The sequence below is a fragment of the Cryptomeria japonica genome, chromosome 9 (assembly GCF_030272615.1).
Source record: "Cryptomeria japonica chromosome 9, Sugi_1.0, whole genome shotgun sequence".
Lineage (NCBI taxonomy): Eukaryota > Viridiplantae > Streptophyta > Pinopsida > Cupressales > Cupressaceae > Cryptomeria > Cryptomeria japonica.
The window spans coordinates 236,678,381-236,695,989 of NC_081413.1; the positions used below are offsets into that span (position 1 = coordinate 236,678,381).

General features: G+C 36.0%; 1 protein-coding gene across 1 annotated transcript in view; it reads left to right on the plus strand.

Annotated features, from left to right (window-relative positions):
- LOC131076960 (uncharacterized protein C16C9.01c) overlaps positions 1-17,609 on the plus strand; it is a 174,595-nt gene that overhangs the window by 36,539 nt on the left and 120,447 nt on the right. Inside the window, exons 3-5 of the mRNA XM_058014312.2 lie at positions 2,488-2,536; positions 7,006-7,129; positions 7,353-7,382. Of these exons, the coding sequence (XP_057870295.2) occupies positions 2,488-2,536; positions 7,006-7,129; positions 7,353-7,382 (203 nt within the window). The remainder of the gene's footprint in view (positions 1-2,487; positions 2,537-7,005; positions 7,130-7,352; positions 7,383-17,609) is intronic.

Consider the following 17,609-nt stretch of genomic DNA (forward strand, 5'->3'; position numbering starts at 1 on the left):
CTGAAATTTAATCTAAGCTTAACTTCAATTTGTACTTGCATATTGATATTGATTGAATGGATGGTGTTAGTGTTGTGAGTATGAATTTGAATATCAATTGATTACCTTAGAAGATTGCACTAAGCTTGTGTGGAGTTGTTCATTGTATGACAAAACTAAGCCTCGTTGGATTTCATTGAGTCATTCACTCTCTCTTGCATTCTAGGATTAAGATAGGACTAGAATAGAACTCTTTTCCCTTTTCCATTTTATTTTAAAATCTTTGTTAGAAATAGATCAAGTGCTCATCTTGCAAAATCATAAGTCATTTAAAAAACCATGACAAACCTACTTCCATTCATGAAAGCTTAAGATTGAATTGAACAATTGCATAATTCCCTTTGTGCATACAGCAAATCATATTAGCTATTGAGTTACCCTCATGTCAAGAACTGACATTAGGAACCTTGGAGTCATCTTGGTTGATCATATATTTAGCATCTGAGGTGATTTTGTTCAAGAGAGGGTAAAATACTTTGGTATTTTGTTTTGTGTTAGAGGTGTCTAAAAAGCAGATCAATAGGTCTTAGGGGAATCACAGATGGTAACAAGGAGCTCTTGCTGCCTAGACACATGAAGCTCACATTTCTTTTGTCAAAGGAGATGTTAATTATTTCTATGCCTGGATGTTATGGAAAGTGTTTGTGTGATAGAGAAAATCAAAGTCCAATGAATAAATTTATGCTCCTAGTCATACGAGTGCCATAGGGAAAGAATTGTCAGGACATGGCAAGGGATGCCTCCTATAGGATATTAGAGAAAATCATACGTAGTTGTGACAAACGTGAGAGAGAATAATAGTTGACCATAAGCTAAGAAAGGCAGGCAACATAATCAATGGCATCCCAAGCATCAAAGTGGATTGCATTTTGGTGAGTATTGGAGAACCCAAGAGTAGATGGATAGGAGGATTGAGAGGTCACATGAAGTGTTTGTGTGAAACAAGAATGATCGTCAAGGGTAGAATGTAGTGACATGGTGATCCTTGAAGCAGGTGCTTCTTTTCCATGCATGTAGGAGTTGTTGCAAGCATATTATGTCAAATGATGGGTTTTGAGTGACTGTTTTGGGGTCAATACAAAATATTAAATGATTAATTGTGAATCCTTATCTTTATCACCTTGTTGAACTTAACCGATCTGGAGTAGTTGCTTCTATTTAGGCATCTTTGCCAAGTTTACAATGGTTGTTGGACATAATGAGAAGGGGGAGGTGAGGACTTGATGAGTTTATAATCCTAGATTGGTTTTCATCACCCATTTGAATTGTTTATGTGGATTATCTTTTATGCTATGAAGAGTTAGTAGATGCTTGTGGGGGTGCAGTAGGGGTGGGTGACATGAAGTTGGCAGCAAGTGGAGAGGCCTTGAGGGGTGGAGACTGGGATTGTGATTGTGAGATATGTTTGGTGATTGTGGGAGCTGGTAAAGACAAGTACCATGGGAAGACAGGAAAGGAAAGGTGAGTCAGTTTTGAGGAACACAGAGATGTAGCAGGTGATACGGGTCATTGAAAAGATCAACATGTCATGAAGAATCCTATAAACATTGCAGCAATCGGTCAAAAAGACCAGAACTGTTGTCAAGTTGTTCGTAAATCAGCGTTCATGCAAAGTTGTATGTTTAGATTGTAATAGTCAAGAAAGAGATTTATAGATGTTTAGATCATTCATTTGCTTCCAAGAAATTTAGAAAAAATAGATTATCAGCATACTCATTCAGCAAAAGGAAATTGAATAAGATACTCATGGAATAACTGAAAACATCAAATAACGAGGACAAAAAAGTACGACTTTCCCCAATAATTATTTGATTCAGTGGAGGCATAAGGAATTTGAGGAGGACGCAACACACAAGTTTTCAGATTCTCCATTACTTTGCAAATTTGGAAGAACTAAGAATATTGTAATGAATTGGGATGGAGTTCCAAACTCATTTAAGCATTGATTAAGATGTTTTATGGATTCCAAGGATGCATTGCTTGCTCATGCAGATTCTTGAAATGGGTTCCATGGGAATTCTGTGTGCCAAATTCACAAAAAATTTAAATATCAGACCAATCCTAAGTTTTTGGAGAAAGTGGAAATTATAATGTAGAAGATGCTGGACACATTAATCATACTCAAGTTAGAAATGCCAAAATGAGTTTCACCAGTGGCATTCCCTGAAAGTAAGATTCTGCCTTTGGTTTGGATATGTGCTGGGTTTTGGGAACTTAATTCGGTAATGAAGAAAATGTTTACCTTAGTTCATCTTTATTTGCGTTTGAATTAAGTAGCAAATGGATGGTTTGCATGCAATGCAGACTACAAAGTTTGATGCAATCAGCAGATCTCTTTTCTTCTTCAAGTAGGTTGATATATTTCTCTTTGATTTTTATCTTCATTTTTTTGAGTCTTATAAAATATATTTTATTTTCTGACCATAATGAGTGAGTATTCTCATGTAGGTCCACAAACTGCATTTGGTGCTAAAATTTGGGCTGATGATGCTAATAAGTAAGTTATCAGTTTTTAAATATTTCTCCAAGTTGAAGGACATTTTTTTATAGGTTTCTTGATTGATTAGCATTTCTACTTTAATCAATGCACAATAGGGATGTAAATGAAAATTCATTGTCTAAATTATTTTTATCACATGGCATTTGTTTTGAATATGTTAAAAACATAATTTTTCTTAAGATATCAATGATAGGATGTGACCTCAAAATTATATATGATACAAATAAGATAATTGTAATAAACTTTTCAACATTTCTAGGAGGCATTGGAGTCTATTTATGCCATATGCCACATGAGAATAATGTAGATTTGTGCTAGCTTTTTGTATAAACGATATAATTCTCCAAAAGTTTATTGTATTAACTGCATACTAACAATAAAAAACAAGGTCGATTAGAGGAATGATTTTATGTTGGAATATAGAAAAATTGAACTGTCAAATACTATAGTTAATATCGTTTCTCAAAAGCATCGTATTGCTTTTTATGTTAAGGTACAAATTGTTTTACATTGATTGTGCCTCAAAAAAGAGTATATGAAAATAGAGCCTAGAATGGCCCAAATTAGACCATGGTAGGAGGATGTTCTATTATGGTACCTAGCATAAAATACTAGCCTTAGAAGGTCAAAACATTATGTGATTGGACCACTAGAAAGTCAAAACATTATGTGATTGGACCACTAGAAAGTCAAAACATTATGTGATTGGACCACTAGAAAGTCAAAACATTATTATTTTCCTACTTGAGGCCATCCTCGATTCGTGAGGAAGGAGGTACAAGTTGGAATGCATGTACATTATGTCCTTTTCTTTTCTTGAGTGCGGTTAGTTGTGCTTTACTAAGTGGATGATGGAGTCTGTGCTTCAATTCCTTTCATATGTAGATAAACTAGCAACCTATTAGATAAAACTAGAGAGTTAGAGTTATAAAATTAAAAAATTAAAATTATAAATGAAACTTAAAGATAATTTTTTTTTTTTTATGTAGCTTGTCATAAAATTTTAATTTGCAAGAGGTTGTAGGTGTGTGAATAACTGAACATGGAAATACCACCAATTGTGAGTATCAACCTAAAACTTGTCGTGCAAAGCATCAATACTAAAGTCATTGGAGCGTACAAAATCAATGAACTCAATCCTAATCAAATCTCGTAAATCAGAATCAATGAAGAGTTGACAAATTGCTGCCTTTTACCCTTCATTGACTTCAAAACCTCTCTATGGGGCAAGCCTTGCTAGCACAGGTAATGGATCAATTCATGTTTTCTTTGTGTATTGAATGAGAATATTTACTGATATACAATACCATACAACCTGTTTCATAGGATCATAAGATATTGTCATAGGGCTACCCTCGCTCTTGCAGAACCAAAAGGGCAAAGTGTTTTAGCCTTAGGGTTAGACCTTGTTCGTTGGCGACTGATCTAGAGCCCTTGAAAATAAGAAGTGGCTAATCTTTAGAGGGTATTTAGTTAAATCAGTTGAAAAACACCAACATTTTGTTCTTTATCATTTTCAAACAAGGATACTTTTGTTTTTCTTCATTTAGGTCACATGAAGCATAGAAGCAGATGTAACACAAAAGAAGAAATCCTAATTTGATTAGTATTAAATTTTAATCATCTGTTTATGCAAATTTGCAAATAAACATCTAAAAATAATTTACTAAATATAACCTTACACTGAATTCTACATTACAAATTTTATGGCATGTGTATAAATAATCGAATGTTCAACACATTACCATGTCACCACATAGAGATAGATTATAGGGTTTCTAAATGTTAACACTTTCATCTCAAAGGCTGATATATATGAAGATTTGAGTAATGAAGAGAAAAAAAGTCCATTGCTTTGTTTGTCTGTAATGTCCCCTTTTGGGATTTGCTGAGATCCAGTCCCGAGACAATTATTTTAACTTAATATGAGAGCTGTGATACATTAATAAATATAACTTTATCAAAATTGAATATATTTCATTATAATATTCGACTTAAAGTTTTAAGGCTAGTTTGGAAAAAGTAGTACTTATCTTGATAGATTCTCCGATTTGAGATATATTTTATATTGTAAACATCTTCTGAAACCATTTGGATTGACATCTCACAATTAGTGGAGAATGGATTAAAAAAAAATAAAAATAATTCTCCCAAACAAAACCTTCAATCCGTTAACTCCTCTTAGAGCATTGTTGACCTTTTGGTAATGCTGGTTGTTCAAATCACAAACAATAATTTGCTAGGCTTAAGAAAGGCTGAAATAAAAGCACAACCAATAATCCAATATCTCCCAAGTGGGTCCCATTCCATTTTAGTGGTGCTGTTAAAAAAACACAATAATTGTGAAATCTTTCCTAATGCTGCAGTCACCGTTTGTGGGTCCCTCTACTATAGAAATCAGAATAACAAGTATTCAGCTACTGATTGTTTGGGGCCCACAAAGCACCTTTGGCAAGCTTATTTCAATACTAACAAATCTGATGTTTTATTGAAGTCCTTTTTTCCTTAACTCTGATATCTGTGGCAGATCAAAGCCCCCCTCCCACGTGGAATTCCTTCATTTATAATTTGCTTCCACATCACAAGATAATTATAAATGATTCTGAATTAACATATGTTTTCTGAGTGCTGCTTGAGTTAAATAGAATAATTAAATCTGATGATGTGTTTCACATATATATCTGCTGTAGCCTCTCAGCCTATTAATTTGTGCATATTATGCTCACTGCTGTCTGGAGATGTATTGATGCCTAATCATAACTAAACTTATGGAATTCTCACCGCTCCTTCATAATCCTCTTCATGACCGATATATGAATGCTATGAATGAGATTTCGTATTACTTATAGATAAAGAGATGATGCTATTTCTGATATATACGATATTACATAGGATATGCAGTGTTGTGTCAGATGTGAATAATCCTGGGCTTTCATACACACGATATTGGACCTTTTTGCCTCCCCCCTTCTGTTCTTCTAAACTATAATTCCCCTCCCATTCAAAGTGATTTTGATTGTCTCAATATATAATGCGATGAGGTGGTTTGAAAAGACACGTCTTCTATCTCTTCCAAATCACTGCCCTTTGTTGCCACTAATCGTGCCTTTTAACAAATTACACGTTAGCATTATAGTTGTTGTCATAATATCAATTAATGATGCGTATCTATCATCTTCGTTGTTATTACTTAACCCATTGATGCTTGATAATAGTTAATCAATTCCTTTCCATTATATCGCTAATCTATAGCGATTATTCTTGTGTCATTTTTTGATCGGTAATGGAGATATCATTGAGTATTATCTTTATTATTAGATGCTAAGGTCTTACTTATGATACTTTGTACCTGGCCACTATTTAAATATTAGCTTTTAATAATCTTACTCGATGCTGTTTTACCTTGTGTAACAAGCAAGGGTTTCAATACAATTGTTGCTTTGAGCCAAGTGAGAATAAATCTTATTTTTAAATTTAATAATGATTAATACTACTATTAACATCAATAATTAATTACATAATAAATGATAATTTATTATTATGATGAAGAATCACAAAAACTAGTATTAATTACATCACCAGGATGCGGGGTTATGACAACCCTCTCACTTTAGAGGAAAATCGTGAAGTCTCATAAATGAGACGATTTTACAATATTATTAAATGTTAATTAATAAATGTTTTAATTATTGTATTTATTTAATCCAATGTCCAAAGAGGGGTTATGACATTGTCATTTGAGCTTTAGCTTCATTTTTTGATGAGGCGTGATTGATAATTCTAAATCTTGTACGCAATTGTGTTATTTCTCAGCTTCTCCGACCTTCTAGAATATTCAAAATGCTCAAGACAAAAGACCTCAATGCATGATAGTGTTAATATAACTTGATTAAGGGCTTGAGGTGTAAATATTTAAAATAGCTTTTGATTTGTTTGTTACTATGAAATTTCGATGATCGAGAAGTCTTTTTCATACCTCGAAGTTATAATCTTTATTTTCTCCTTTTGGTTTTCAATCACTTGCAGATCCTACTCGAGTTCTAAAAATAATAGCACCATGTTTGCTAATAATGTGTCAAATCAACATTTTTCAAATTATGAACGTGTAATCTTTACCTGTTATTTTGTTGTATGTTTTGTTAGTTTGATTCACATCTCTGCATTGCTTGTTATATTATTTACGTAGCTTATTTAATAGGTTGCTTGGTTATCATTGTTTTAGAGAACATATAGTGTTTTTGTGTGGTTTGAATCACCATGCGCAAGCTTAGTCCACTCTTATAAATATTATGGAATAAAATGTATGTTTGAAAAAAATAAATCAAGAAATTTCCCAGGGAGTTTAGCTATTATGGATAGTGATTATGCAAAGTTGATTTTGACTTATTTGAAATGGCTTGTATTATAATCTTCAGCTGCACTTCTAGTGCCACTAGCTAAATTTATGTGTATATTGTGTCTTGCAGTATAGGAATAGCTAGTAGAGTAGGATCAGACTTTCCTTTCCCTTGTAAAAGATGGCTTCAAGACATGGGAATTGATTTGAGTGGCCTTTTGATGTGGTCCTCCCCAACTCTGAGAGCCTGGCAGGTGATAGAAAATGTTTAAAACAATTCTGTACTAGACATAAATTATTCATTTGACAGCATAAATGAAATTTAGGAAACTTAGAATTTGTGTAGATTATTTATTATTCAATGCCACTTGATGAATTTACATGTATAAGACATTTTCTGTTATCTAGGTATTACAAGGTTTTATGCTTTTTCTTCATATTCTACCGCTCACAACAATGGCCATTGTCTTTTGGCAGATCTTGGAACTTGATGGGTCGAGAACCCAGGTGAATACATAATGATAATCCTGTATTCTTTCAATATTCTCTTTTCAATTGGAATACATATTTTTCAATTTAATTGCTAATTTCATTAGAGTAACTTTCTTACATATCATATATTGTTGTTTTCAATTATCATTTTTGATATTGATGGGATTCCATAAACTTTTTTGGATCTTGCAGTCAAAATCAGTCTGCTACCTCTTAGTATACATGACCTTACATCAAGTTTCAGTCTTTGGATTTTTACTAACAACATGACATGCAGAGTTCACTGGTAGACCACGATGTTCTTTTCTATCTGGGAGTTTAATTTTTCCACAAAACTAGGGTAAAACCTGGTTTGAGGCACTAGCTGCTGGACATCTAGACTAATGAGTGTCAATAATAACATAACAGTAAATTAATAATTTGGCAAGGTTTACTCCAACAGCTGCAACCTTACTAATATCCTCAATCAGGATTGGAACTTTATATATTCTAATTTTGTAACAACTATTTTATGTACATGTATGTGTGTTATTCTATAGTAAAACATGTCTGTATGCTTAAGATTGATGCAACTGACTTATATTGAGAAATACAGGAAAGTAGAGAAATTTGGATTAGTTTCACTGTAACCTGTAGTGATTCTCCCAGATTGCTGGTAACTTGTGAAAGGAAGAGAAACATTTGCTCATCAATGTTACCAAGGGGAGAACAGAAGGTACAGGTGCCTTGAAATTTGTTGAGAAAAAAGTGACTTGGGGATTTAGTTGCAAAGCTTGGTTCTAGCTGAAAATATATTTATTGAAAAAGGAGTGAATTTGAAAAAGTTATCTTACTGTCCAAAGCTCAAGCTCAATCTTGAAAACACAAACAAGCAAATAAAATGACTTTACAAAATGATTAATAGACTTTGATTCTAGTTTTTTTAAAGGACCTCATCATATTATATAGAAATCAAAGTGTACATATTCAACTATGCCAGGATTGAAAGCGATTAGTCCAAGCCTGAGAAAAATAGGGAGAAGGATACATATTAGAGTTCATTGAAACAAAGCAAAATCTAGAATCTTTCTTAGATTCTCTTGAAGTTTGGTTGGCCACTAGTGAGGAGGTGAACTGCAACAAATGAGGTGGTTATGAGCTTGTTTAGTCAGCAAAGATTTGTGAAAGAAAGCAAAATTTTTATAACCTTCTTTTAACCACTGAATTTGAAAATTTTGCCTCCCCATAATTATTTCTCTAGCTTCCCATTCTTGAAGAGCAGCTTTTAAAAGTTCTTTGTGAAGCAGATCTTTAGGACATCTGGAAGTTCTAAGATTCCAATTGAGCTCTTCCAACTATTCAAGGCTTTGCTTTTTTTTCTCCTTGATGTCGAAATTCAGTCCAGTTCCAATGTTTTAATTTTACCTCAACATAGTTTAAATGTTTAGCAAAGGAAAATGTGTGCATTCAATAAGAAGGTTTACCTTCCAACGACCATTGTTGAAAGAGTTGACCTATGTTGTCATTATGAAGCCAGATCAAATGGAACTGGAAGGAGCATGACATGGAACCTTGTTGGATATTAGAGTTGTTGGGATATGTTGTTGTCATTGATGTCAACATATTCCTGTGTTGCAGTGAATTGATGTGTTGCAAATAGTTGGTTTTGGTGATCTAGTGCAGATGTGCTGATGCGGCTTATTGGGTTTTCAGATGCTTATCTCTAGTTGATTTAGTATGAGTTTCATGATGCTATATGGACATTTGGTCGAGTTGCGAGGTCCGGTATGTGGACTGTTTTTTCAGTGTTGCAGAAAAACCACAACTCTGGCTGGTATTTGATTCATATTGCTCCGAAATGATGATATCTTGTGTTGCGGATTTTGGAGAGTGTTTGGGACGTTCATGTGTGTCCTCAATTCGAGTGGTTTATGATTTGGAACTTCGCAAGAGTATCTTTCAGTTTGTCAGTTGGTGTTCTTGAGCTTCGATGATAGTGTTAATGATGAATCTTATTATCCGAGCTGTTGTGTTGATTGCGATGGAATTCACGTTGCTTGTTGATGTTCTCTGATCGTGTCGTATGTGTTTTGGTGGTCCGTGTTGATCGTGGTGCACCTTATTGAAGATTTTATTGGTTTGGTGTTATTCTTCGTGTTATGCAACATATTCGGTGGTGTAGCGTGTTGCGGATGATCTTGGCAAATTATTTGATGGTGTTGCGTGTTCGAGGATTTAATTTGGGTCCATGCTAGATCCTTATCGACATTGTATTGGTCCAATTATGGATTTATGTATCGTGTGATGTAATTTTGTAATTAGGTCTTATGTGTTGAGCCAACCTTGAGGGTAAGGTTGATGAATTGTATAAATAAGTGATGTAATCATGTTAGTTGGGTGTCTGCGGTTGTGTTTATGATCTGAGAGTATATTGTATGTGCAAACAAGCAAATCTATAATTCGGAAGTGTGGAAGAGCAGTGAAGAGTTGTTGTGTAGACAATGTGCTAAATTGAAACTGTAATCAGGCATTTGGAGATGCTATTTGTTCAGTTCATGTAATCCGGATTGTTGTCCGATCTTTGTAAGGCAATGAGCCTTCCCAGGGTTGTAGCCCTTCTTGTTTTGAGCAGTGAGCTCTAGGTAGTCTGCCTGAATGCATGTGCATTCCCCATTGTAATATTTTCACATACTACTGCGGAGTATCATCTTATTGTGGGTAGGTTCTGTTGTGCATTTGCACCCCATCCCCGTCTTTGATAGGGGATCCTTGTTGCCCTAGTGAAGTGGAGAGAAAGTCGTCATGGTTGGGCTTGTCAAAGCCTTAAATGGCCAGTATGCATCGAGTGTGGGTCATATACATCAAAGTTTGAGCGTTTTTCTCATTCTGAAGGGAGTAAATCCAAAATTGGAAGAAACTCGGCATTTTCGTGAGTTTTGTGAGGTGCCTTTTCGACTCAGATAGCCTAAAGTCATCATTTTACCATTGCATCTATGATCAAGCCATCAAAGGCCACAAGTGTCTAGGTTCGCAATTTTGCTTTAGGAGCCGAAGTCTTCATTTAGGCCGAAAACCATCTTCTAAGCCAAAACCAAGTCTAAATCGCGAGGTCTACAAGCCGAACTTCGCGCATTTCCTTCAGTATGCCCGAAGTTCGCTTGTAGAGGGCAAGTAAAATCGCTTATACCCGAACTTGCAAAGGCTTTTTGTAGCTCGAAAATTGTCAGGCCTAAATCGCGAAGTTTCAAATCGCACCATCTCATCCCACAAGTCGAAAACTCAAGGGGGCATTTTAACAAGTCATATATTTCGCCTTTCGGTCAAAATGACAAAAAACACAAGCTCTTAAATTGGTCCATAATGCCAAAAATAAAGAAGGAAAATCGCGCGATTACAATGAAATGGCCGAAGGACCAAGCCTAAAATTACACATAATGGCCAAAAAACCAAGTTGCATTTCGGGTCAATGGGCCGAAAAATGATAAAGAACATATTCATTTCAAAACCGAATCGCGCAAAAGCTATTCTTTGAGCCGAAAATTGCAAAGTGTAAATTCGTGCAAAATAACCAAACAGCCCGAAATCGCGAAAATGAAGTAAAGCGTTTGATTTATAAACCTTTAAAAATGGACTCTCAGCCCGAAAGTAAGTAAAAGGCGTTTTTATAAAACATTTTCAAAAGTCTTCCTCAGCTCGAAAATTGCGTGATAAGGCATGTTCAAATGTTTTGTGAAAGGGGCTCTTAGTCCGATATCGCGCAAGAGAGAGGTTTTAAACTTTGAACCTTTGCAAAAAGCCTTACTGGGCCGAAAACAAACAATTCGTGGAAGTGTAAAGTAAGGTGTTTTAACAACTTTATTTGCAAAAGCCTTTCATTTCCCAAAAATGTCATAAATTGTGAAAAATATGCTTTGTACCCGAAAATGGCCTTCTAATCCGAAAATTGCGAAAATGTGAAAAGAAAAGGGCGTTTAACTAAGCCTTGCAAAATGGCCTTTTGGGCCGAAAAACGTTAAAGTCGTAAAATAGACCCTTTTAAGCCAAAAAAGTTACTAAAAGCAAGAAATTGCACATGCCAAGTTTGTGAGGGGAAAGGGGGGGTTTTAATAAAGTTAAAGTCGCCTAGAAGCTTAAAATATGAAAGCCAAAGAACTAAATTGCACATTCTAATGAAAATGGCCGAATCCCATAGGGCTTGAGGCAATTATAAACAAAGGTCACGTCTTTTAAGTTAGGAAGAGAAAATTGCCCAAGCATCACAAAGAGCCAGAATCGCGAGTTACATTCAAAAGAGAGACATTTAAAAGATACATCTCACAAAGAGCTTCTCGAAGCCAAATGTCGTAAATAAAATTTAATATTTGTCAAATTAAATTAATTAATTTTTCAAATTGATTTATTAAAGTGAAATCAATGGTTTGTAGGTCGCAGGACGTCATCGCAGAGAACTAGGAGAAAGCCTGAAAACACAAATCGAAGAAGGATTGCAATCAAAGCCAGGCACTAAAAGCTGAAGAAGAAGATGCAGGAGCACGAGATCTGAACCAAGCATTGGGAGGCGTGCCACTGAACAACAAGCTAAAGGCCATCACCGGGACCAAAGACCAAAGAACACTTCGAATGCAGCAATCATGCGTTCTCAAGAAAAGTGCACAGCTTGATTTAATTCCAGGAATTTAGTTTTAAGAACTGAAATTGTTTTATTGTAAAACTACCTGTGGGTCCCGTGCAAGATATTTTAAAACAGGTCAGTTGTGGATAGCTATGTCCAACTATCGGATAAACTCAAATTGAATCTAGATAGTTGCAGGTAGTTGAGATAGTGGTTGAGAGGATAATTGAAAATTGAGTGGGCATGGGTTAAAGCTGCTAGCTTCTGGAAGGCAGGTCAGGACCCTTGGATGCAGTCCATCCTAGCCTCTGATTCGTATTGTAAAAATCTATAAAAGGCAGAGGCCTTTCTTTTGTAAAGGGTTAGAATTTTGTAGTTAGATTTTAGAGTTAGAATAGGTTAGATTAGAGGAATAGCATAGAGATGCTGCAAAAATTGTTGTAATGGTAGCTGAAGCAAATATATAAACATTGAAATATGGTGTTTGTTGTCTTTGTTTTAGTCTGTTTGCATGGTTTCTTTCAGCTGGTTAAATTTTAGAGTGTAGGGATTTTAATGGTGAAGTGTAGAGGAGTATTTGATGCATTTCTGGTTCATACCATTGGGGTCTGCTGATTGTAGGTCACTGTGCATGGTTAGTCTGAACCCAAACTGTGCTTAGTTCAATTGCAAGTGTTCGTCTTAGGCTGTGCCAGAATTGGGTGCCTAAAATGAGTGTCTCCAGTCTGAAAATCCTTCATCCCTTGGAGCTTGCACCGTTTTTGTCTAGTTGTGAGGGTATCTCTTGCAAAACAAGAACTGGTTTATCGAAATCTGTCTACCCGCTGCATCAGCTATTATCATCCTTGTCCTTAGGCTCCTTGAACCTTTCCCTTTTGATTCTATTTCCCAGTCCAAGAATCACAGCAGATCACCTTGTCGCAAAACGTAAGACCCCTTGTGCTCCCAACAAAACACATCAACCGTTGAGTTATCTCGCAGTCAAGACCTGACAATCAAAACCTTGAGGTCGTCCCCATTGATCAAATTGAAATAGCATTAGGGATTTCCTTATCTCAAGAGAGGATAGGATACTCAACGAGTACATTCTATTCTGCATTGGCTGGATGGAGTCGTAGCAATGCAATTTTAGCCACGTTAATAGGTTCCCATCGTGGTTTTTCCCTTAATTGGGGTTTCCATGTCAAAAATCTATGTGTTATGTGTGTTGTTGATGTGGTGATTATCTTTGTCATTGCTATTCATGATCAAATTTGTAATTAGGGTTATCTTGGTTGAGTTTGGTGAAAACTGATTCACCCTCCCTCTCAGTTTTCTTGCTGCTTTGCTGCCAACAAGTGGTATTAGAGCTAGATTCTCTGGAAGGAGCTTGGTTGCTTGAGGAGATCCGGGATGGCAGCTATTGTTTTCAAGAAGAAGTGTCTGAGGTTTGATGGAACTAACTACTCTATATGGAAGCACCGGATGGAAGTTCACTTGAATTGTCTTGGAGAAGACTATTGGAAGATCACAAAGAATGCATACATTGTTCCTCTGAATGGTCCTGTTACTGCAGTTGAGATCAAGGATGCTGAAAGTAATATTAGAGCTAAAGAAGCATTGCAGAGTGTCCTGATTGATGCAGAGATGACTAATGTGATGAGATTGTAGACTGCACATGAGATTTGGGTGAAGCTTGAAACCCTGTATGAAGGAGATAAACATGTGAAAGTTGCTAAATTGCAAAGCTTGAAAGGGAAGTATGAGCTGCTGAGAATGGGAGGAGATGAGAATATTACATCCTTTATGGCTAAAGTGAATGATCTTGTGATGAACATCAGATGTGTTGGTGGAGTCCTTGAAGAAGATGAAATTGTTGCTAAGGTGCTGAGATCTTTGCCTCTTGCTTATAAACATAAAGTTGCCGCTATTGATGAGATTCAGACTGTGACAAGATATATGCTGGTTGGAAAGCTTGCTGTTTTTGAATTGAGCGAACTTGGTGAATCACATGGAAAGACTGAGACGACATTTAAAGCTACTGTATCTGGAAAGAAGAAGTATGATCCAGGAGAAAGTTCAACTAGGGTGTCCAGATATGAAAGAGAAATGAGAGAGATGGAAGAACAAGAAAGAGAGCTAGAAGAGCTTGAAGCACTTATTGCCAAAAGATTGCCTAAGGGAGCCGGTAAGTATGAAGGGAAGTTACCTTTGAAATGTTTTTCTTGCAATAAGACTGGTCATTTTGCTTCTAGGTGTCCTGAAAGAACAGAAAACGTGTCAAAATATGATAAGCCTTACAAGCCTAACCGGAAGTGTAGATATCAGAAGAAATGCTATTAAGGTGCTGATGAAGATGTTACTGGTGAGGAGTCTGAGAAAGGGAATTCTGAAGATGGATTTGTGTTCATTGCTATCAAAGAAGATGATCCGATATCTACTGATTCTACAAGCTACATTGTTGAAGAGAAAGCTTTGGCTGCTAAGATTGATGAGAAAGATGAATGGGTGATTGACAGTGGTTGTTCACATCATATGATAGGAGATAAAGGTAAATTTGTGAATATGGAGAAGTATGATGGCAGTTTGGTGAGATTTGGAGACAATAAAGCTTGTGTAATCCATGGTAGAGGTTCTATTTCTCTTGATGGTAAGCATAATACTGATGATGTTTTATATGTTGAAGGTTTGAAGCATAATCTTTTGAGTGTTGGACAGATGGTGGATAAGGGATATGATTTGGAATTCAAGAATGGGAATGTAAGATCTTGAATAGCTCTGGTATAGAGATTGCATCAGGTACTAAGACTAAAGGTAATATCTTTCATCTGAATGCTGGGGAGAAAAGTTGTTTGATTGCTCAGATTGATGAGAGTTGGTTGTGGCATAAGAGAATGTGTCATGTTAACTTTGACTGCATGATTAAGATTAGTTCTACTCAAGCTGTTAGAGATCTGCCTAAGATAGTGAAGCCACCTAATCCGGTATGTAAAGAATGTTAATTGGGAAAGCAAACAAGAATTTCATTCAAGAGAAAACTCTATACATCTAATGGATTATTAGATCTTGTGCATACTAATTTATGTGGACCTTCTAGAGTGAGAAGCTTGCAGGGAGACAAATACTTTATGTTGCTGATTGATGACTATTCTAGGATGATGTGGGTCACTTAGAAAAGGGAGAAATCTGAAGCACTAGAGAAGTTCAAAATACTCAAAGCTAGAGTGGAGACAGAGACAGGATTGAAGCTGAAGTGCCTAAGGTCTGATAGAGGAGGAGAATTCATTTCCGGTGAGTTTTATTCTTTTTGTGAAGAGCATGGAATCCGGAGACAGTTATCTGCTCCTTGTACCCCTCAGCAAAATGGAGTTGTTGAAAGGAAGAACATAACTATTTTGGATGTTGCTAGAACTATGATGATTGAAGGAAATATTCCACATATCTATTGGAGAGAAGTTGTTAGCACTATTGTATACACATTCAACCGGGTGCATATAAAAGGTGATTCTGGTAAGACCCCTTATGAGCTAGGGTTTGGTCGTGTTCCTACAGTTAGATATTTCAGAATCTTTGGAAGCAAATGTTATATCAAAAAAGATGAGGATATAGGAAAGTTTGATGCAAGATGTGATGAAGGAACCTTTTTGGGATATTTTACTAAGAGCAAAGCCTACCGGTGTTACTACAAGAGACTGAGAAAGATAGTGGAAAGTGCGAATGTGAAGGTAGATGAGAATCATGGGAAGCAAATTAGAGCATGCGGATATGAGTCTGATGATCAGGATGTTGCTACAAAGCAAGTGCAGAGTCCAAGCATGAAGCAGAGTGATCCGGTAGAGGTAGAGATAGTGAATGCTGATGCTGTTGCCAGTGAAGAAGTTCAAGAGCTTGAAAATTAGAATAATCAGAAGACCCTGAGGTATGTAAGACTGAATCATTCAGAGAATCAGATTATTAGTGATAAAAATAAAGGTGTGATGACTAGGAGAAGAATTGTTGCTGAAGAGACATGTTTGATTTCTAAGATTGAGCCTAAAGATGTTGCTGAAGCTTGTAAAGATGAGAATTGGGTAAAAGCTATGGAAGAAGAGTTAGATCAGATTGAAAAGAATAAAACATGAGAACTTGTTCCAAGACCTAAGGACAAGAATGTAATTGGTACTAAATGGGTGTTTCGGAATAAGCTGAATGAAGCTGGAGAAGTTGTCAGAAACAAAGCAAGACTGGTATGTAAGGGATATTCACAAATGGAAGGTATTGATTTTGAGGAGACTTTTGCTCCGGTAGCTAGAATTGAAGCTGTTAGACTATTTCTTGCATATGCTGCTCATAAGAAATTCAAGGTATATTAGATGGATGTGAAGTCAGCCTTTTTGAATGGTGAGTTGAAGAGGAAGTCTACATTGAGCAACCAGATGGATTTTCATTGACAGATGAAGAAGACATGGTTTGCAGATTGAAGAAAGCACTATATGGTCTTAAACAATCCCCCAGAGCTTGGTATGCTAGATTGGACAGCTATTTGATGAAGTTGGGATTCTGTAAAGGTACTGCTGATAGTAATTTGTACTTCAAGATTGAAAATGAAAATATTTTGATTGTTGAGGTCTTTGTTGACGATATTATTTTTGGAGGTGATGATGATTTGAGTAAGAAGTTTGCTGATGATATGCAAAAAGAGTTTGAGATGTCTATGATAGGTGAGATGAAGTTCTTTCTGGGATTGCAAATTTCACAGACTGATAAAGGCATTTTCATATCTCAATCTAAGAATGTGAAGGAATTGCTGAAGAAGTTTGGGCTAGATGATTCCAAACTTGTTGGAACTCCTATGGTGACTGGATGTAAGCTGTCAAAAGATGATGAATCTTCGAAGGCTAACCAGAACCTGTATAGATCTATGATTGGTGGAATGCTATATTTGACTTAGACTAGGCTTGACATTATGAATGTTGTATGCCTTGTTGCTAGATTTCAAGCTGATCCTAAGGAAAGTCATGTTACTGCTATAAAGAGGATATTCAGATACTTGAAGGGAACAATTGATTATGGTCTGTGGTATCTGAAGGAAGATGATTTCACTTTGAATGCTTATATTGATGCTGATTGGACAAGTGATGGTGATGATCAGAAGAGTACTATTGGTGGAGCATTCTTTTTGGGAAAGAAGTTGGTTGCCTAGACAAGTAAGAGGCAAGATTCTATTTCTTTATCTATTGCTGAAGTTGAATCCATTGTTGCTACTAGCAACTGTACTCAAGGACTTTGGATGAAGCCGATGCTGAAGGATATTAGAGTTGTTTATCATGAGCCTACTATTATATATTGTGACAATTCTAGTGCTATCAATATTTCTAAGAATCCAGTTTTGCATTCTAAGACAATATATATATTTATCAAGTTTCATTTCTTGAGAGAGAAGGTTAATGAGAAGGAAGTCAGATTGGAGTATGTATCTACAAAGGAACAGATTGCAGATATCTTCACTAAGCCTTTGTCTGCTGATACATTTGTATATTTGAGAGAGAAGTTAGGGATGATTGCCCCTCCTGCTATGAACTAGATGCATTGTGCTGCATCGATCCGGTGGACTTCATTGTCTTATCCTATTATCCGGATTGATGAGTTGGTGCTGTTGCTCCGGGGGAGTAGTCAGTGTATGGTTCAGTTGA